This window comes from Bos indicus x Bos taurus, chromosome 19 (assembly GCF_003369695.1).
Source record: "Bos indicus x Bos taurus breed Angus x Brahman F1 hybrid chromosome 19, Bos_hybrid_MaternalHap_v2.0, whole genome shotgun sequence".
Lineage (NCBI taxonomy): Eukaryota > Metazoa > Chordata > Mammalia > Artiodactyla > Bovidae > Bos > Bos indicus x Bos taurus.
This window is the reverse complement of record NC_040094.1, coordinates 54,577,527-54,600,262: the sequence shown is the minus strand read 5'-3', so window position 1 is coordinate 54,600,262 and position 22,736 is coordinate 54,577,527. Positions and strand designations below refer to the sequence as shown.

Below are 22,736 nucleotides of genomic sequence, written 5' to 3'. Positions count from 1 at the left end.
TTTGGGAGTTGCTTCCCTCACCTGCCAATACTGAAATCCTGCTTGAATCTTTACAGAAGCCGTGCAATCCCCAGTCCCCACGGCTTTCATCACGCTTCCCCCTCCTCTCTGCAAACCCACCTCCCTTTCCCAAACTCTCCCACAAGGCCTTATCCAGCTGAGTGTTGCTCCTGCTGCTGGGTCTGGTCTGGTCTGCTCCTTCCCCCTCGGTGGCTCTGGTTATTCTCTGTAGCACAGTGGTCCTTTGCATGGCTCTGCTACTTTCCTCAAAGCGTTGCGTGTATCTGTTTGGCCTCAGGACTAGATTGCATAAACTTTTCAAGAGTGTTCAAGACACCACCTTGCTTGCAGGCCCTTACCCCCAGCACTGCCCAGGGAACATAGAGTAGGCCCACCAAGACTTCTCCGTGCCATCTGGGCTTACTTGGGAAGCAGGTGGGTAGAGACAGAGGGGCCATGGGCAGAAGCTGTGTGTTGAATGGTGTTGAATGGCTGAATGGTGACTCAAGTCTGTCCAGGGCCTGCGAGAGGAGGCGGTAGGGGTCACCCCCAAGCCAAAGAGTCTGAGAATCTCTGGTGCCTCCTTCCCTCCTCCTTCTGGCTGAAAACAGAGGACTCCGAGGCTCTGGAAGGTAGTGGGGGACACCACGGGAAGGAGTCCAGGTTCCAAATCAGCCGTGGAGGAAGTCTGCCAAACCATCTCCATTGGTCTTGGCAGGAAATAAACTCCTTTGTGTTAGTCCCTGGGTCTCTGGGGTCATTTGTTCTGTCATCCAGAGCTGCCTTAGCAGCTGCCTTAGCTGGTACGCTAAGCTTTGCTCCCAGGCCACAGGGCAAGCCTTTGGGTCTCAGGGTTGTGGGAGTGCTACATCTGAGGATGAGCCCTAGCACCTGGGAATACAGCATGGGGTGGCGGGTGATATTCCTTGTGTGCTTGGAAGATGTCCCATAATGACAGGGTGACCCCGCATCACAGTTTCCCAGGACAGGAGGCTGGACACCTACCGGCCCCACTAATTGTTCACAGCACCCCCTTTCTCTGTCAAAAGGGTCCTGGTTTGGAAGATGCAGAATATAGAGATGAATTTCCCAGATCATTGAACTTTATCCTTTAAGTTTGGAAATTACAACTCGCAACAAGGCATCTTGATGTGATCAAGTGTCCTCACTGAGACTAGGATTTTGCTGTCATCGTTGCTGCAAAATTCATAAATAAAGGAGAGAAATTTGCCTTTGTTCTGAAAACAAACACACTAAAAACAAACCACTCACTACAAGGCCCTTCCTAGAAATGGAAGGCACAGCCAAGAATAAATAAATAAAATTATTTTTAAAAATTATTCAAGTTCTGCTCACTTGGTTTAAGTTAGATCAGATAAACATGTCCAGGAATAATTTAGGGTGGAAAAGAAAATATCTGAAGGGTTTTCACCAGCCCGGGTGGCTCCCCCACCCCCTTCCCACCCTCTGCCCCCAACCCTCATCTTAAACTGGGTCCTACAGAGGCTTCTGTGTTTCCACTCTGAACCCACATGTGTCTGTTGTGGGTTCTGACCCGAGCGCCAGGCTGTCCTCAGTTGCCCCCAATGCTTTTCTTTCACAGAATGAGCAAAGCTGAGGTGGGGGAACAGTGGTGTCTGGTAGGATCCCTAACAATCTGCTTACCCCATATGTGGGTCTTCAGATGGACTGAAAACTGTTTGCGAAGATCAAGAAAAGGGAAGATTGTTGAAACTGGATCATGGATGCATGGAGTTTATGATGTCATTTCTGCATGTGTTTGAAAATTTCCATAAGAAGTGCTTTTTAAAAAGTCACGTTTTGACCTAAATACATAAAATAAATGAAATGGTTGTGTCTAGACCCCAAATGTGGCCTGCAGGTCAGAACAGGCACCGATGCCAAGGAGGGAGGGGGCAAGGAGGAGACCTGTAAACATGGGACTTGAGGGAGCGACTGCAACGTATGGATCTTATTTGGATCCCGATTCAAAGCAACAAACTGTAAAAAAGCATTTATGAGACCATTAGAGGTGTCTGAACACCGACTAGTCCATGACATTCATGAATTATGTTCTCAAGTTGTGATTTAAGTATTTTGGAAAGGTTTTAAAAATTGTTTGTTTTTAGAGATACGTACTGAAAACAGACAAAACTGACGTCTAGAAACTTCCTGATAACCTTGGGCAGATGGTTGGGCAAGTAGGTGCAGAGAAAGAAAACAGTGGGTCGATGGTGGGAGAGGCGAGACGGATGTAGGTCTGTGTGTGTGTGTGTGTCTAAGATACGCTCCACAACAGAAAAGGAAATGTATGTGGCAAACGAAGGGACCCTGTCCTGCCTCTTGGCCAATTTAAGAAACCACATTCACTGTCGTCTGCCACATCCCATGTAGACCTCCAAGCCCTCAGGCCTGTTGCTCAGGAGATAAACCAACCCACAGGCTTCCCTGGTGGCTCAGTGGTAAAGAATCTGCCTGCCAATGCAGGAGACACGGGTTCCAACGCTGGGTCGGGAAGATGCCCCTGGAGAAGGGAATGGCTACCTACTCCAGTATTCTTGCCTGGAGAATCCCATGGACAGAGGAGCCTGGTGGGCTACAGTCCGTGGGATCCCAAAAGAGTTGGACATGACTTAGACAACAGGCCAGCCCCCACCCTCCCCCGTTCCAAAGTTAGAAAGGGGTGGCTCGAAACGTCGAAAATGAGCACACGGAGACAGCCAGCGTTCTCACTGATAATACTGTTTATTGTCCACAGGCCGAGCGGCCACTGGAGAACGACACAAAGCATCGGAGACATGCGGTGTCTGCTTGTCGACTTTCAACAACTCTCGCGTGTTCCCAGCACAGGAAGGTCTCAAGACTTCATATTCCAGCAAAATCACATTGCCCCAAAATTGAAAAAACAAACAAACGAAAAAAAAAAAAAATCCAAACAAAAACGAACAAGATCAACAAAGCTTTAAATTACGGCGGCAGGTCCGATGTTTCTTAATACTTATCAAGCAAAGATTTGGAAATAACTACAATGTAAACTTTATTTTAAATATTTTGAGTCGCTTGCAGAAGACAAGAATAGAGGGAGGAAAGAGCAGTGCTTAGAACATAACATATAAATTAATGCCAAATGGAGAGCCTTCTTAAACTATATATATATGGCAATTATTGACTGTGAGGGTATTTGAGTGGCTTCTCGGCCACCACTGTGTTCTTCATCTTGACTTTTTTTTTCCTGCTCAGCATGGCTACAAGATCAATGTGTGTGGACTGAATATAAAGGCCATCTTTTAGAACCAACCTACACAAAGATTCTTTGCCTTGTGATAATTGGAACCAGAGAACAAAAAATAGGAGACAGAAAAGCAATGATACTCAAAGAACGGAAGAAAAGGTCTGAAGGAATCACCATCATAGGCTAGCTACCATGCCATTTCCACTCTGGATCCAAAGCTCCCACGATGCAGAAACCTTTGGGAAAAAAAAGGTGCGAGTCTAACCCCTATCGAGGGTAATAGAAAACACAGCACAGGAATGATTACAACTGATGTCAGAAACAAACCAAAACATTAAAAGAAAAATCAGCAGAAACAGGAGTAAATGTTACATATGATAACACCGTACAGGAAGCAGACGGGGGTGGGGTGTTATATTGACTGGAGGGTCTGGTGTTCTTATATATACTGAAATCACACGGACTGGTCCATTATGACATCTTACAAACTTTCTATCACTGCACAACATGAAGATGCCCTTGGAGCGGGCCGAATTCCTGGAGAGTCCCCTAGTCTGCCCTAGAAAGGGGGTCATCAAAATCTGTGCTGACCAGACCCCCGGGTGGGCATGCGGGCTGCATGCCATGGCGGGGGAGGGTCAGGAGTCTTAGAGGTGCTTTGGGGTCACCACAGAATAGAGCAGGCTTAGAAGATGACTTTGGAAGAACTCTGCAGAATGACTACTCCCGGGCCAACAGACTCCAGTTTCATTGTGTGTGTTTGCATAGCGTGCATGATAAACTCAGGGCAGTTGACCTTCACAACACAAGTGGGGAGAAAAAGGAGATTATCTTTACTGTTACTGAGAAATTTCTGCCTCCGTTAACCCCCGATTTACTGGCATCAGGAAACTACCTTTAGGGAACAGCTAGGCTCCTTAGCTCCCTATGAAGTTTCTTACTTGGAGATATTTGTAATACAAGAAATATAAGCAGAGGAGGGTGGGTACACCGGTAAATTTGGCTTCACCTATTCTCTAAGAATTCATCTTTAGCAGAATGAGATGTCTCTTAAAGCCGGCCACAGCGTTCTGGAGGCCCAGAAAAGCCATAAGCGCTTTACTGACACTACCTCCCCACCAAAATTCATCCTTCCCAAGGGAGGACTTCATTCTGCACTTCGCTGACTTCACTCTGGGGAACCCCTGCACTCCCGGGGCACACTGACAAGTCAGTCTTCCAGGGAGCTCACACTGTTAAAACTCTGGCACCTGCTTGGGGGGCTCTGAGGTGTGTTGGGGGACAGGGCAGGACCCAGCTTTTGACGTCTTCAAGATGTGCCAGACAGCAGGGGGAGTTCATGCCACCGGCCACACAGAACCCCTTGCAAAGCCAATTCATGTCCCTCCACCTGGGTGCCTGAGGCCAGAAAGAGGAGGGCGAGAGAGGGGCCTTAGCAGCTCAGGAACAAACTCTAGGGGCAGCCAGGCCTCCCTGCCAAATGTCTGCGTCAGGGCATGACGTCATAGACTCCCTCAAGGGCTGGGGCCGGTCCTGTGGGCCGGGGATGGAACCGAAAGGACTTGGCTGGAGCTGACGCCTGCCGCCCTCACATCTCTACGAGGCCAGGGAGGTAGGCTCCTGCTGGAATCCTGCAGATTAATATGATTAACTGGGGATCCTTCAAGAGCAAGCCACTGATCCAGGGCTGCTCCCGAAGTCAGACACTGGGAGTCCATGGTGGGCGTGGGGGAGACAGGGGGTGCACAGGGACCACCACCCTAGGGCCAGAGGTGTGGAAACTGCAGGAACCGAGGGACATGCCCCTCTCAAGATGAAAGGGACCTGGTAGGCCTGCTACACAGTCTGGCAACGACCCTCAAAAATTCCTGCAAAATGTACATTTCCAGGCTCTGCCCTGACCAGCTTGGGGACCCCAAGTGCTGTCTGCTCAGCGTTTGTGACAGTGCCAGGGCTGGGCCCAGGAGGGACGCCTGTGCGTCTGGCCCCTGCCCGCACCCAGGGACGGGAGACTGAGACGCACGGTGCCCAGGCTGGCGGATGGGGTGTGGGACCCATCTCTGCCTCCAGACCCACAGCTGTGTGTTTAAAAGGAAGATGGGGGCGGAGAGGAGAATCACACTAACTTAAAGCCACTTGGATGACTGTTTTTATTCATGCTGTTTCCAGGAAGGGATGTCGGAGCTGGACCAGTCTGAACTCTTGGACACTGTCAATTGGCCCCAGGAGTGCTGGTGGCCTGCTTACGGGTCCTCGATGTCCAGAAACTCCTGCTTGGGGGGTGCTGCTCCGCGGTACCAGGCGCAGGAGCCGTCGCTTCTCTTGATGCAGGCGAAGAACTTGGCCTGGTGTCCGTTGATGTTCTTCTCCGTGACCCAGTCCATCCAGAGGCACTCGTCGGGAGAGGAGATGTAGCATGGGATCATGGGGCATCGAGTGATCTAGGAAGGGGGACAGGAGATGGATTCAGCTGGGGACCGAGGCCATTCATGGGGCGTCTCCAGAACCTGGCCTTCACCTGGTGAAGGTGTTCAAGGGCAATGTGCAGAATGAATGATCAGGTAAGTGCAGCAGGGAAGGAGGGATGGAGCTGCTCCACCAGTAGGCTTTCCTGAGCTCCAAACTCTCCAAATGGCAGCAGGCAGTCTGTCCAAGATAGGACAGAAACCTTTCTGTACCCCCCAACTACCAAGCACGCCCTCTACTTTGGGCCATCTGGTTTACCTTCTCTGAGCACAACAAACCAGCTTCAGCTTAGTCCCAGCCTTCCAGAGAGTATAACAGTAACAACAATAAAGGGCCTTGAGAGACTTCCCTCATGGGCCAGTGGTTAAGACTCTGCACTTCCACGGCAGAGGGCATGCATTCAATCCCTGGTCAGGGAACTAAGATCTCACATGCCTCATGGCACAGCCACAAATACGGAATGGACGTCTCAGAATATATAAATAAAACAAAAAACAATAAAGAGTTTTGACTATCAGACAGGTTCAACTCAGGTAAAAAGAACAGCGTCTTGCTCCCAAGCACATGGATGCTTCGAGGGGATCAGCAAGGATTAACAGCATCTTGGCAAAAGAACCTGAGTTCACAGGAGGGTGCAAACCTTCAGGGAGCTCAAAGAAAAAGGTGGGAACTTGTTTTTTATTAACTTCACCTTAGGCACGGGGGAGTTTGCTAGACTTACAAGTAGTTGTGAGTCAGAATTCACACTATGAATGAGCTAAGGGGTGGGCTATCGAGGATCTACCAGGATGGGCAGAAGGCCACACAAGCAGTGTGAACGGGCACAGGCCAATCTCTGGGCCACACCGCGCCCAGACTCACACGCTGTGCTGGGGTTGGGGGAGGGGCGGCGGGGACCGAGGGACGTTAGGAGACAACAAAATGGGACCCTGGGGGCCACGGAGATCTCACCGTCTATGCCGCATCTGAGCATTAGCACTGCTGTGACTGTGCCTGGCACCGCCTCTGGGGCGCTTTCAAGAAGAAAGGCAGGGGCTTCAGGGGTTCTCATCACACAGACCCCATGTTTACATGGACCCATGCGTGGAAATGGCTGGTACACTGGCAAAACCATAACACCTGGGATGTTCTTTCACAAGGCACGCCAAGTCTCTGCACTTGTACGTTTGTAGAAAGACACTCCTAAGGCCCATGTTCTGCTCACGAAACTCCTCCTGCTAGAAGGCTCCCTTCCTAGAAGCTACAGCCCACGTGGTCAGATTCCCCTTACCTCCCCAAAGTCCCTGGACGGACACCCTCACCTGTGGGCAAGGTGTGTCATACCTCCCCAGAGCCCTGTCCTGAGTCAGGACCCTGTGGATTGAGAGGCCCTGGGAAAGTGGCATCAAAGCCCGGCAGTCCACCTGGAGGAGGTGGCGGCGGCTTACCTTGCACTCACAGCCCATCTGGTACCTGTGGTTCAGGCTCTTCTTCTGGGTGGCACTCAGGGTGTCCCAGGGCACGATGAAGTCACAGAGGGTGATATGCATATTGCCATTCCCCTCGGCCTTCCCTGAGGAGACAGGGGTCACCAAGCTCAGAACGAAATTACACGTTCTCTTTTTCCTGCATCTGGATAAGGCTCAGGCATGGGGAGGGTTAGTTCTGACAGTACCCTGAGGCGTAGACTATTTTGTGTCCCCTCCAAAACTCTGAGGTTAAAGTCCTGACCCTGGCACCTTAGGATGTGTGACTCTATTGGGAGACAAGGTCTTTAAAGAATTGATTAAAATGAGGTCATTAGGATGAGTCTGAATCCAGTAGGTCCCCTTGTAAGAGGAAGAGATTAGGACACAGACACACAGGGATGACCACATGGGAACACAGGGAGAAATTGGCCATCTACAAACCATGGAGAGTGGTCTCAGAAGAAACCAACTCTGTCAACATCTTAATCTTGAACTTCCAGCCTCCAAAATCGTGAGAAAATACATTTCTACTGCTTAAGGCCTCCAGTCTGCGGTTTTTGTTATAGCAGCCTGAGAAGACTCATACACCATGGAATATTTATTCTGAGTATAACAATGCAAGCTCACTGTAGAAAACTTATGAAAGTAACTTTTTAAAGCGTCTCTCTTTTCATTACCTAGCGCTAACATTCTGATGCATTTCCTTCCAATATTCTTTTATGCACATGTATTCAAGTGAAAAACGTCACTATTGTATGCAGATTATATTGTTTCCTGTTTGTTTTTTTTTTTCCACCAAATATTTATTCACAAGCCTTTCCTCCATTTGATGTTGAACTTGTAATTCTGGGTGGTCCCATTATGAACAATAAGAGCAGAATTTTATAAAATCAGCAATCTGCCCTAAATTCCCTGTATTGAGCATGATGAGACGCTTGATAAGACTCTGTTCGCACCTTAGACTCCTAACTCAGCCCCCTTCCTCCCTTTGTGAAGAGTTCTCACTGGTGACAGCCCAGGCATTAGCAGAGCAGAAGAAAAAGACAGACCAGTGTATTCTGGTGAATGACAGGACCTAATGAGGGCCGGGGAGGTTGTCTAAAATCTTGTCTTTCCTGTTACAATGGCACCTTGTCAAGAGACACAGACGCCCAGTGATGACACCGGAGCCTGGCAGAGAGTGACACGCGCCTCCCCGAGAGGCAGACAGGAGCCCCGGGCTGCACCCTGGGCATCTTGGCTTGACAAAGCTGCAGTGCGTCCAGCTTAATGATCTCAGGCACAGCCCTGGCCACCAACAATCGCTAACAGAAATACAGCTCAAGGAAGTGCTGACGCAGCTAGCTTATCCACTACATCCCGTCAGGAGGAAGTGAAACAGAAACCTGTCATCAGGGGAAAGACACCGGCTTGCCTGAGGCTGCAAGTTGCACCAATGACACCCTTTGTGCTGGGCGGGTGGCAGGCAGCACTCCCCAGGTGTGAATTCTCCTGCTCTTCTTTCTGTCTTAACCACGCCTCTAACCTTCAAGCCTTCTATTTTTTTCTTGGACTTGTCTGACATTTCAGGTAAAGAAAAGGATCAAGAAGCAGGAGGACTCCTTGATTGCATTCATTCTGATCCTAATAACTAAAAAAAAGATGTATCTGGGTGACCTTAAGCTTCAAAAACAGCTGTAATTTTTTCTAGACCTGAGGCTGAAGCTAATGCTTCAATAATTTGGCCACCTGATGCGAACAGCTGACTCACTGGAAAAGACCCTGATGTTGGGAAAAACTGAAGGCAGAAGGAGAGGAAGGTGACAGAGGATGAGATGGTTGCATGGCATCACCAATTCAACAAACACGAACTTGGGCACACTCCAGGAGATGGTGAGGGACAGGGAGGCCTGGCGTCTGTGGGGTTGCAAAGAGTTGAACGCAACTTGACAACCCAACACACACACACACAGCCATTCTCTAAAGAGTACAGAATAGACAGGGAGCTAAATGGACAATGGCAAATAACTCTTTCCTACATCTTGGTTTCTTCTGGCATTGACCTTGCCCGGCCTGGTCATTCATTAGAGGCAGGCTGAGTACTCATTCCAGTTCCTCTCTCCAAACTTACGTAGCAACTTCCCCTGCGTCACGTGACTGGCATCAGTCTACCACATCACATTGTTCTTTGCCTCTCTTGCATATCGTGTTCTTTAATCAGGTCATAAGCACAAAGGGTAATGGTTGTGTCTTAATCATTTTTTGTCCATAGTTCCTTGGACAGAATAATGGCTCAGTAAAAGTTTACTGATGATGACGTGGTTATCTGTTCTAACAATGTGTTCCAATATCTTTTTTTTTTTGCTGTCTTCCTTGTTAAACCTTTTCACCACCGATTCAAGCTTCCACAGAGAGTGAGCAAAGGCAGGGCACGGAGATGAAATGCAGATTTTTTTCTTTTTAAAAAATGTTTATTTATTTATTTTGGGCTGTGCTGGATCTTTGTTGCTGCGTGCGGGTTTTCTGTAGTTGCAGCGAGCAGGGACTACTCTCTAGCTGCAGAGAGTGCACAGGCTTCTCACTGCAGCGCTTTCTTCTGTTGCAGAGCACGGGCTTCAAAAGTTGCAGCATGAAGGCTTAGCAGTTGTGGCACATGGGCTTAGTCCTCTGCAGCATATGGGAGCTTCCCGGACCAGGGATAGAACCCATGTCCACTGCATTGCCAGGCAGATTCTTGACCACCGGGGAAGTCTGAAATTGTGTATTTTCAACGGCCCCAGTTCCCAGTTCCCATGAGCTTTTAAATGTCAAGTGTAAATGGTGTAGCATCTCAGAATGTTAAGAAGAGATGCCTTTCGGTAGAGATAATTAAGACTTGATTTGGTACGTGAGCATCTGTCTGCCTTGGAAAAAAAGCAAAGTCTTTCTTGGACACAGAAAAACAGGAATTAATTAAAATTTGTAACTGAGGGTTGTATGTTTACTTTTCTTCCCGGAGATGAGGACTGGAGAAGAAAATGACAGGGCCGAATCTCTAACAGTTCCTGAACACAAGCGTCTCGCGGTGCCAACTCGACATGTGAGGCTGAGTCATCAGCCCAGGAGGAGGTGGGCTGCCCCAAGCTGTGTGGTCACTCGTGGGGCCGCAGCCAGCACCGGCTGAGTGATTTCTGTGCCCCGTGATTCTTGGTTAGCCCGTTGTGACTCCAGGAAAACAAGATCTAGGTTCTGTGCTTCAGAAAGTAAACACCAGATTGAATCCAGAGCCGTCTCACTGAGCCAGGGAACGAAGCCGGCTTAGAGAGGTTCCTCTGTAATGAGGTGAGTCAGCAGCCAGTGGAAGGGCCTTTTATTAATCTTACGCTCCACGGCCAGTCAGGAAACTAAACTGTGCCCCACGTTGCTTGCTTCCGATGTGAAATGTATGGCAGCTTAAGATGACAGCTTCTCATGTGGCACAGGGGGAAAGGATCCCCTCGCTAATGCAGGAGACACAGGAGATGCAGATTCGATCCCTGGGTCGGAAAATCCCTTGGAGAAAGGAATGGCAACCTGCTCCAGTACTCTTGCCTGGAAAATTCCACAGACAGAGAAGCCTGGCGGACTGCAGTCCACGGGGTCGCCAACAGCAGGACACGACTGAGTGTGCTCGCACTAAGGTGACAGGCACACAGTTATCAACTGAGTGCGTCTGCAAACATTTTTAGTTTTCCCTGTAAGTGGAGCTACAATTTGGATGCTTTCTGAAATTTCTGAGATGTGTGTGGCAGTTACTCATGTAACTGTTTTCTCATTCAGCCTGGGGACAACTGAGGGGGCTTGGGTGTGGGAGCAGTTTCACAGGTCACGTACATATTACATGTTAAATAGCCTTTGATGGCAGATATGAACAGCTGAGCTGACACGTGAGTGAAAAGAAATGTTATCAGAGAATGACTGAAATTATGGGGCTTTCTGCGTTTGATTCACCATCTTCCCTTTGGACATGAAGCCTCTCCCTTTCAGAAAAGGGTCTGAGGACAATGGATGTTCCTATCACATCTCCCAAGAGAAAGAAAAGCAACTACCAGCAAAACAGTCATCGCACCACCCTCCACGCCTGTCCTGGATCCACCTTCTTAGCAGCCCCGTGGTTTCCTCGCACTCCAGTGATAAACAGGGCAGGAGGGGACCCAAGCCCCATGCTCCAGAGAGACCTTGCCAGGGCTCCTGACTGCTGGACATAAGCCCTCTCCCTGTCCTGCCCTGGGATCCAGCCAAAGGGCCCTGCGGTCTGGACCACCCATCTCGTGGAATAAAAGAGCAGTGCCACACTCCTCAGGATCTCTGGGCCAAAGGCAGGTTTGACCGCCCAGGAAGGGCCCCAGCAGATGAAAATCATGCCCAGAGGCCACTGTGCAAGGGGGGCGACTGACCTTGGCTGCTAAGGCTCGGCCCTCCTGAGTGTGTGCAGACTGGCTCTTTGGCACCTCTAGAACAAAAGGTCTGCCTTTGACCCAGAGCAGGGCAGGTTCTCAGCCCTGGCTGTGCACTGGACTCCCCTGGGGAACTTTACCAATGCTCTGGGGGTGGAAGCCACCCCCAGAGATGGTGCTTGAATTGGTCTGGGGAGCTGCCTGGGCATCAGGAATTTTGCAAACTCCCTGTGGAATTCCAAGGAGCAGCGGAGGCGGAGGACCACTGGGTTAGGCGTCAGGGCAGCGAGACTTCTAAACCTGGATCAGTGATGGAAGAAGCAGAGTGTGATAGACCCAGGAGTCAGGCTGCTGCTGTTGTGTGGTTGCTCAGTTGTACCCAACTCTCTTGCAGCCCCATGGACTGTAGCCCAACAGGCTCCTCTGTCTGTGGGATTTTCCAGGCAAGAATACTGGAGTGGGTTGCCATTTCCTTCTCCAGGGGATCTTCCTGACCCAGGAATCTAACATTGCCTTGGAAGACAGATTCTGTACCCCTGAGCCACCAAGAGTTATGCTGAAAGTGAAAGTTGCTCAGTTATGTCTGACTCTTTGCAACCCCATGGACTTCTCCAGGCCAAAATACTGGAGCGGGTAGCCTTTCCCTTCTCCAGGGGATCTTCCCAACTCAGGGATCGAACTGAGGTTTCCCCCATGGCAGTTGGACTCTTTATGAGCTGAGCCACCAGGGAAGCCCAGGGTTAGGCTAGTCAGGGTCTAATTTCTGGCAGCTCCATGGCACCACTCCCTGGCAGTGTGACGCCAGCAGGGATGTGTTGAGAAATGCCTAACCAGTAGCTCTCCTGGGATTAACTGTGTAGCATTTGAATTCTGTGGTATCAATACTCCTACCCTGGCCAATTTCAAGCTACCAACATGACATCAACCAAAGTTTAATCATCAGTCTGAAAGTGAAAGTGGGTTCAGGTACACACCATGGGGCCTGAGCACATGGCTCCATCCTCCACTCCTCATCTATAAAATGGGGTTCGTGATAGGGTGCTACTGCTACTGCTAAGTCACTTCAGTCGTGTCCGACTCTGTGCGACCCCATAGACGGGAGCCCACCAGGCTCCCCCATCCCTGGGATTCTCCAGGCAAGAACACTGGAGTGGGTTGCCATTTCCTTCTCGTGATAGGGTAGTGAGGATTAAATGGAACCCCCATGAAAAGCATTTGAAGAACATCAGTGCCAGGAAAAGGGCACTCCTATTTCTATTAATAGGAAGCTGGTAGGGCCTGATGTAGAATCCTTTAAGACAGATTCATCTGTGCATGTCTGGAGGCAGACACTGGCCCAGACCAAAGTTACCTTCCCACCAGGAGCCACCAGCAACAGGATGCGGGCTCTCCCTTCTGAATAAGGGCTTCTGCAGCTCTGCGGTTTGGCCACATAGCCCCTAGAGGGCAGTGTGGAGACCCAGAGGGATGGCTGAGGCTCTCATTTTAAAGGGTGTTACAGCCAAAATCACTGCAGATGGTGACTGCAGCCATGAAATTAAAAGACATTTGCTCCTTGGAAGAAAAGCTATGAACAACCTAGATAACATATAAAAAAGCAGAGACATTACTTTGCTGACAAAGGTCCATCTAGTCAAAGCTATGGTGTTTCCAGTAGTCATGTAAGGATGTGAGAGTTGGACTATAAAGACAGCTGAGCGCCAAAGAATTAAGAATTGATGCTTTTGAATTGTGGTGTTAGAGAAGACTCTTGAGAGTCCCTTGGACTGCAAGGAGAACCAACCAGTCAGTCCTTAAGGAAATCAGCCCTTTAGGATTGATTATTGAATATTCATTGGAAGGACTGATTATTGAATATTCATTGGAAGGACTGATGCTGAAGCTGAAACTCCAATACTCTGGCCACCTAATGTGAAGAACTGACTCATCTGAAAAGACCCTGAGGCTGGGAAAGACTGAAGGCGGGAGGAGAAGGGGACAACAGAGAATGAGATGGTTGGATGGCATCACCGAGTCAATGGACATGAATATGAGTAAGCTCCGGGAGTTGGTGATGGACAGGGAAGGCTGGTATGCTACAATCCATAGGGTCGCAAAGAGTCAGACACGAGTGAGCGACTGAACTGATAGCCTGGTAGCTCAGCAGTAAAGAATTCACATGCCGATGCAGAAGACACAGATTCAATCCCTGAGTCAGGAAGATCCCCTGGAGAAGAAAATGGCAACCCACTCCAGTATTCTTGCCTGGGAAATCCATGGACAGAGGAGCCTGGCGGCTACAGTCCAGGGGGTTGCGAAACAGTCGGACATGACTTAGCAACTAAACAATAGCCTTTAAAAGGACCAAAAAAAAAAAAAGGACTCAGAAAACTAGAAGCTGTTGATTTGTTACGGCAATGAGGTCTCTACACCACAGAGGTTGGGCTACTGTGATCTCAGAGTCAGATCGTCAGCTCTCTGCATTGTGATTTTTGTCCCTGTTCCCTTCTATTTAATATTATCTCTCCTATTGTAAAAACAGTAAGATACTGCAAGTGTGAAATGGTGCAGCCGTTTTGGAAAGCAGTTTAGAAGTTCCTCAAATGGTTAAACACAAGAGTTTCCATAGGTCCTGCAATTCTACTCCTAGGTATCTACCCAAGGGAAATGAAAACATATATCCAGGCAAAAACTAGTTCCAGGCAAAAACTAGAACACATGTGCTCAGAGCAGCATCACTCAGTACATAAAAGGTAGAAACAGCCCCAGTGAAATGCTGAATGGATAGACAAAATGTAGCACACCCATCCAATGGACTATTATTTGGCCATAAAAAGGAGTGAACTTCTGATACATATTACAATGAGTAAAACATTAAAAACTTAAAACACCAAAACATTATGCTGAGGAAGCCAGACACAAAGGACCATATATTACATGAGTCCACTTATAAGAAACTCCAGAGTAAAGAAATCTAGAGATTAGTGGTGGCTGAGAGCTGGGGATGGGGGGAGAATGGGAGTCAGGAAGGTAATAGCTAAAAGGTACAGGGTTGCTTTTAGACCATGGTGATGGTTGCACTCTGATCCCTGAATTATACATTCAATAATAAATACACCCTGACCCTTGAATTAATACAGTTTAAATAAAAGATGCTCAGAATAAGACATTTAGGAAGTTCAGAAGGCCCTTTAAGAGAAGGAAAAAAAAACTCCTTAAATATAATCTCTTTAAATATTTATTTTTGTTTAGTTCAGCTCTTTGGCTGGGCTGGATCTTAGTTACAGCACGCAGGATCTTCAGTGTTTAGCTGTACCATGTGGGATCCAGCTCCTGACCAGGGATTGAACCCAGGCACCCTGATTGGGAGCTCAGAGTCTTAGCCACTGGAGCACCAGAGAAGGCCCCACCTTCACACTTACATCAATTGCAATAAATAAAATTAAAGCCCTAGCTCTTCAGTTGCACCAGCCACAGCTCTCAAGTGCTCAGTAGCACACTGAACAGCTCGGACATAGGGCATTTCTGGCATCAGTGGAGGTTTGGTTAGACCCGTGGGTCTCAACTGGGAGTGATTCTGCTCCCCGCACAGGGAACATTTGGTGATGTGGAAGACCCCATGACTCGGGGGAGGATGTTGCAGCAATCAGTGGGTAGAAACCACGTGTGCACGTGTGCTCAGTCATGTCTGACTCTGCGACCCCATGGACTGTAAGACCGCCAGGTTCCTCTGTCCATGGGATTTTTCTAGGCAAGAATACTGGAGTAGGTTGCCATTTCCTACTCCAAGAAGTCACAGATGCAGCTAAATATTCTCCATGTATAGGACAAGCCTGCCAGCAAAAAATGATCTGATTTCAAATATCAATAGTACTGATTTTGAGAAGCTCTGTTCTGGACCCTGGGGTGCAAGCTAGTGGGGCAGGCAGAGGAGGCAATGGAAAGATGTAAAGGGATTTCTGTATCAATTCTGGTCCATGCATAGTAATAAATGTACCATACTAATGTTAAGACATTAATAACAGAGGAAGCTGTAGGAAGACCTAAAGGAGCTGGCTATACTGTACTAACCTGCTCAAGTTTTCTGTAAATCTTTAACTGTTCTAAGAAATAAAGTCTAGTAATAATAATAAGAAAAAAAAAGAGAAGTCATTTTATGTAAGACTAAAAGCATAAAACTTTAAAAGAAATGCAGTGATAAAATTGTGGTCTATCTGCACAATGGAATATTATTCAGCCTGAAAAAAGGAGGAAATTCTGACACTTGCTGTAACATGGCTGACCCGAGGACACTGCGCTCAGTGAAATATGCCAATCACTAAAGGACAAAGGGTGCTCGATTCCGCTTTTATGACGTCCCCAGAGGAGTCAGATTTCACGGGGACAGAAAGCAGAACTTTGCCAGGGGGCTGTGCGAAGGGGAGGTTAACGTGCACAGGGTTTGTTTGGGAAAATGAAAGCGTTCTGAAGACACATGGTGGTGATGCTTGTGCAACAGTGTGAACGTGCTTCGTGCTGCTGAACTAGGCGCCTGAAACTGGCTAACATGGTAAACTTCATGTTCTGCTGCTGCTGCTGCTGCTAAGTCGCTTCAGTCGTGTCCGACTCTGTGTGACCCCATAGACGGCAGCCCACCAGGCTCCCCCGTCCCCAGGATTCTCCAGGCAAGAACACAGGAGTGGGTTGCCATTTCCTTCTCCAATGCAAGAAAGTGAAAAACTGAAAGTGAAGTCACTCAGTCATGTCCGACTCTAGCAACCCCATGGACTGCAGCCTACTAGGCTCCTCCATCCATGGGATTTTCCAGGCAAGAGTACTGGAGTGGGGTGCCATTGTCTTCTCCATAAGCTATGTATGTTTTATCACAATAAATGAAAGAGGGATACGATGAACAAAGGAACAGGCGAGTAGCACACACAATAATATTAAGAGATTTAAAGCAAGGTTTTGGGACTTCTCCGGCGGTTCAGTGACTAAGGCTCCAAGCTCCCAATGCAGGGGGGTGTTTGGTTCAATCCCTGGTCAGGGAACTAGCCCCCACATGCTGCAGCGAGGAGTCCCTATGCCGCAACTAAAGATCTCGTGTGCTGCAACGAAGGTCGAAAATCCTGCATGGTCGCAACTGAGACCTGGCATGGCCAGATAAATAAAAAGCTACTTAAAAAAATAACAAAACGAGGTTTCAACTCTGCCTTCCGCCTCTTGCCCAGCCTTGAGCACCTCCAGCCTCTCATCCGTGTCCACCTGACCTCAGATTTCCTATGAACACTGGTTTACTCTATTCTTTCTCTTAAGTCACATTGGTTCCACTATTCTAACAAGGGGAATGTGGAGGACGGTTGAAATTCATCAGTCCTCTGATGGGAAAAAGCAGGGAATCCTCGAGACTTCTGAGTAGCACTGTGTATACCATGCATGTCGTCAAGGCTCTGGCTCACCTCCAGCCACCCCGCCTCCGCTCCCCTGGGCGCCCTCGAAGAGCAGCCCACACCCATATCCGTGTACACACCTGCAATGAGATACTCCTTCTTTCCTCCAATGTCCAGCGAGACCCCACACACGGCAGAGGAGGGGGCTGTGTAGATAAACTCTATGTCCTGATCAGGTCCCTTGAACATCTGGAAAAAGGAGGATGAGGAACGTAAGTGAACGTGGGCAGCACAGCCAGGAATCCGGATGCCTCCCTGAACACGTGCCCCAACCTGCACCCGGGGTACTGCCAGCACAGAAAGGGGATGGGGACACAGCAGTCAGACAGGCTGGAAGACAACTACTCCTAACGCACAGGGTTCTCCGGAGTCACTGTGATTCACTGCCTAGGGTGGCAGTTGTCACCAGGCTGGGGATGACCTGGTCATCCAGAAGGACCCGCCTCAGACACACCTGCCTTCCCAAACATGCGTGAGGTCATCACAGAATCTCCAGGGAGGGGCTCGGATACCTCCAGGAGATTCTGACCCACCACGGAGGACAGCCACTTTCGTCTCTTTCCAGGAATTCTGATCAAGTACTGGCTACTTGATTCCAGAGCAGAGAGGCACCTCTTAATTAGGATGTAACTCTGGGCAAGAGGAGTTCAACTTGCGATTTCCTTAGAGCCCCTTGGGAACAGACCTGTTGCTCAGAAGGGGTGCATTGTTCCAGCATCTGGGCAGGAACTGAGAAAGCCCCAGCCAGGGGGTTCCTGCTGCCCCACCAGGGCCAGTGACAGGCGGGGACGTGAGTGTGGGCTGAGAACTGCCCTCCACTCCGATTTTAGGGGTACAGCTCGCTTGCAGCCTGGTGAAAGGGGAGGGCACACGTGCCAGGACCAACACAACACAGGCGGCCACACAGCACCGTGGAACACACACCACCGAGGCGCCACAATTCCACACGAACCGCGTCAGGACTCTTGCTGCGTGGTTAAACCCAGGTTAATGGTATTGTTTGGTTTGGGGGGAGGGAAGAGCTTCAAGAAGCAAACCCAAATGGAACAGGGTCATCCCAATGTCACAATGAACCAGCTCTGCAAGAGCTATACCCCAACCCATGCCAAGGAAGGTTATGAATGATGTCTGTCACCCAAGGGCTGAAAGTGCTGCCTCGGTGTCAACACCTCCCTTTTCATAACCCCACAGTGGGTCATTAGAGCAGAGATACTGTCTTAACTGCTTCATAAATAGAGACGTTGGCACTGAGAGACCGGGGCACCCCTTTAAATGACACAGACATAATGATTAAGCATTTCGCTGACCTTCTGGTAACATGTATTTTCTATTTTTGTAACAATATGGACGGCCACAATGACTAACCAGGTCACAAAGCTGTCTCTCCAGCTACAGCCTAGAATCTTCTTCCCTCTTACAGACCAAGTTTTGTTGTTGTTCAGTCATGTCTGACTCTTTGCGACCCCATGGACTACAGCAAGCCAGGCTCCGCTGTCCTTTACTATCTCCCAAGTTTGCTCAAATTCACATCCATTAAGTTGGTGATGCTATCTAACCATCTTGTCCTCCGCTACCAATTTCTCCTTTTGCCTTCAATCTTTCCAGTATCACAGTCTTTTCCATTAGTTACTGTCAGTAATAACCTTCCATTTGCACCGGTCCTGTCCTCCCAACCTGCCCCGTGTCTTCCCTCCCTCCCTCCCAAATATGGGCTCCTTGCCATATTACCTTAAACACAACCCACATTCTGAAAAACTGACAAATACCAGTCACCTCCCACTGGGTCTACAGCTCTCAATGCCTCTGGTCCTATCCGGCCTGGCAAAGCATCTTCTCCATCACCGGCTGGGCTGCCAAGTCCATTTCTTCCCTAAGTCCCCTCTCTTAGGTAATGTCCCAGCACATCTCTCCATAGGAGCCGGCCTCTCTCCAAATCCTCACTCCTCTTGAAAGTAAAGCTAACCAGGCAAGACCGGAGCCCACTCGCACTTTTGGGGAATTAGGTCATTTGCCCCGTTGGTTGTGGGCTCCCAGAAACAATGGCCAAGTTCCCACTGCCTATGAACCCATCCACCATGGAAGAGGCGGAGAGGCACTCATGGAATGTTCCACAGAAGCTGTGAAGTTGGTGACTTAACACTGAAGCTCTACCACTGATTTATAGCCATCAGAATGAAGATAACACATTTCTGGAAGAACTGAGCCAATGGGAACATACCATGTACACACAGGTTCTCTGGCATTTACAGATTAAGGAGAATCAGATCCACCTGCAGCTTGACGCCCCTGCTCCTCACCGTCCGCCCCATGCATGGCTGGGCCAGTTCTAGGGACCTAGAGGTGCACTGAGACAGCGGGACACCCTGCCGTGCTCCCAAACCTCCCACGGCTCTGCCGGACACAGCAAGCCCAGGAAGGCCACCATTACCTTTATCTGCTTGATCTCATACTGAATCCGCTTGATGGGGTTGCCGTAGATGTCGTTGCCAGAGTCCACCTCCTTCTTATTGACTGCTTTGGCCCTGATCACTGCAAAACAAAGATGCAAAGGTGAGCAGAGTCCCCCGCAAGACTGTCCTGGCTCCGAGGTTGGGGCGGCAGGGTGGAGGTGGCAGCAGGGAGGCGGGAGGCGAGGGCAGGTAATCCCAGCCTGGGCACAGCACTGGACCCCATCCAGAGGGGGCAGACCAGGAATGACGCCAGAGCCCTCTGCTGACAGGACCCCAGAGCAGCTCTTGTCCCTCAAGACCTGGGGGTGGCTGAGGCCATCACTGATTTGAACACGGATCACTGTGGATCTCACACGATGGGACTCTGGGGCTTTTTTCCCTTTCTCTCCAATGTGTACGTACCGGTGGCTGGGAAAGCAGATGAGCACACTGACTGGCCTGCCATCCTGCTCACGCAGTTGAGGATGGTGAAAGTCCTACCCTGCCCGCCTCCTCCCATAGCCTATGGTCAGTCAGGCTTTTTCAGGCTGAAGGTAGAGGGGGAGTTACCTTCCTGCAACAGGCCCCATCATATTTAGGTTGGGGGTCTGACATCAAAAAAGTCTATCCTGCCAGCCTCTGAATCCGTCCTCTGCATGTCCCTGAGAAACATCCTGGGGCTGCTTTTTGTAATAACACACATTCTATCAGAGGCAATGGCAGAGAAAGGTCAAACATTTTAACCCAAAGTGCGTGGAATGGAGAAGGAAACATTTGAGAGCATCCGTGGCAGAAAAAAGGGACAGATGCCGAGGGAAAAGGCCAAAACACAAAGAAGGATGGTCCTGGACCTTGACACGAGACGGAGGAGAGGGGAAGAGGTCAGGCTGGGAAGGTTCCGCAATGTTCCCCAAGGCCTGAGGCTGCTCGCGGGCCCTGCAACCCAGGGCTTCCTACCAGCAATTAAGCCGGGACCCTGCTCTGCCCTGTAACCTGACAGGCGGGGATCAGCAGCTCACGCTGTCACTTGGGCAGAGCCCTCCCTCCCTTTTTTCATTTTGAGGCTCGTCAGCTGGTGGCACAGGCCATTCTAATGGCTTTAAAAGCTTTGTCCTTCAAGATTTGGCTGTTCAGGGTCACTGTGGATGAGTGTCACGTGAGCATGGGTGTGAGCAAGACAGAGAAACAAGGAGCAGACAGGGCCTGGCTTGGAGGAGCCTCCCACCCTCCACCCCAGTGAGCGGCTGGAATTCCAGAGCCCCTGGTCAGGGCTGTCTTTTCCTACAGAGCAGGGAGGTCCAGGACACAGACCCCCATCTGTGCCCACCCCTCTGGATCCCCCAAATGCTCTCTGGATCCCAGCCTGGCACCAGAGCCCTACGCCCCAGCTCCAGTGCCCCGCCCCAGCTCCAGTTCCCCGCCCCGGCGCAAAGCCATCCTTATTTTTCCTTCTGTTGGCGCTGAGTCATGACTGGTGGAGGCCACAGGTTCCTGTTTCCCAGGCTGAGCCAGGCCCCAACCTACGAAGCCACATCCAGGAAATGCCAAGCGGTGGGCCACGCCAGAACAGAGGGCCTTGCCCTTGTAGCAGGTCGTCCTGATCTCAGCGTTTCTTCCCACCCCTCCACCCATCTTCCCACCCCAGCACGTGTTGCCTTTTCACGGCCACACCCCATCCAGCTCAAGCATCTTCCTTGGCCGCCCGCTGCCGCCCTCTAAACATCCTCCTGGCAACCTGGCACCAGCCAGTGACTATTTCAGCTGCCTTGGGGGTTACCCGCTCTTGTTTGTTCCGCCAGTCCATAATACTTCCTGAATCTGAACCTGCCCAGAGGTGTCCATATTTTCAGCCCTGAATGCCATCTCCTCTCTGCCTGGAGAACTTCTATTCATCCTTCAAGACCCAGCTGAAATAGCCCTTCTCCACCTTCTGTCGGGAAATCCTGTCCTCTCATGGCACCTGATGTATATCCCACACCTCTCATCCATTTTGCTATAAACACCTGTGCCCTTGTTTATGCAGAGACCAGGGAGCATCTAACAGGCAGAAGCTATGTTCTAACCATAGAACAGTTAGCTCTATTTGCTGAGCTGAACCTGAGATAACTGGATGGCAACACAGGTGAGGTTTGTCTTGGTCCCCCTTACAGCCTGCCTAGTCTATACACCTTATCGCCACACTACACGGAAGTTTTTCTGCGCATCAGCAAACATCAGATCAGTCTGTCCCAAGTTTGCTCTTCCACAGTGTCGTCCTCAGCGCACGCTATCAAATGAACCAGGAACATCCAAAGGAGATCATGAGTCTACAAGAAGCAATGGCAAACTGTGTTATGGTGTACCCAGCCCTGCGTGCTTTTTGAAGCTGCTTGGTACTATTGTTCAGAGGCCCAGCACTCTGCACAATGCTTACTGCATCACAGGTGTTCAATGAACACTCTGCTGACCATCAGAAAACAAGCAAAAAGTCAAAACTACCATGAGGTGACACCGCTCATCAGTCAGAAGGGCCATCGTTAAAAAGTCTACAAATAACAAATGCTGAAGAGGGAACCCTCTACCCTGCTGGTGGGAATGTAAGTTGGTGCAGCCCCTATGGAAAACAGGATGGAGTTCCTCAAAGAACTAAAACTTAGAGTTGCCCTATGATCAAGCAATTTTATTCCTGGGCATATATCTGGATAAAACTGAAATTCAAAAAGATACACAGACTCTCCCTCATGTTCAAAGCAGCACTATTTACAGTAGCCAAGACACAGAGACCACCCGAATGTCCCCTGACACATGAATGGATGAGTAGCATTTCATCCATGTTACTCAACCATAAAAAAGAATAAAATAACATCATTCGCAGCAACATGGATCAACCTAGAGATTATCACACTAAGTGAAGCAAGTCAGAAAAAGACCAATGCCATATGATATCACTTACATGTGGAATCCAAAAAAAAGACACAAATGAACAATATCTATGAAACACAGACAGACAGAGAGAGCAGAACTCTGGCTGTCCAGGGGGAGGGGTGTGGGGGGAGGGAGGAATTGGGAATTTGAAATTGGCAGATGTAAACTATTATATGCAGGATGGATAAACAGCAAGGTCCTACTATACAGCACGGGGAATAATATTCAATATTTGGTGATAAATCATTAATGGAAAAGGATATGAAAAAGAATGTATATAATATAACCAAATCACTTTGCTGTGTAGCAGAAATTAACAGCACTTAAATCAACTACACTGAAACCAATTTTTTTTTTTAAAGGAAAATAAGCAAAAAGTACTCCCAAATAGCCAAGAGACCCCATTCCATTCCACACAATAAGGTCCATGCATTTTTCTCTCGTAAAAGCTCCTA

General features: G+C 49.3%; 1 protein-coding gene across 1 annotated transcript in view; it reads right to left on the bottom strand.

The window, feature by feature from the left end:
- Positions 1 to 2,726: 2,726 nt before the first annotated feature.
- TIMP2 (TIMP metallopeptidase inhibitor 2) overlaps positions 2,727 to 22,736 on the bottom strand; it is a 54,366-nt gene continuing 34,356 nt past the window's right edge. The window contains exons 2-5 of the mRNA XM_027518285.1: positions 19,377 to 19,477; positions 17,029 to 17,137; positions 7,126 to 7,250; positions 2,727 to 5,673 (exon numbers count right to left, since the gene is read on the bottom strand). Coding sequence (XP_027374086.1) covers positions 5,476 to 5,673; positions 7,126 to 7,250; positions 17,029 to 17,137; positions 19,377 to 19,477 — 533 coding nt within the window. The 3' untranslated portion in view covers positions 2,727 to 5,475. The remainder of the gene's footprint in view (positions 5,674 to 7,125; positions 7,251 to 17,028; positions 17,138 to 19,376; positions 19,478 to 22,736) is intronic.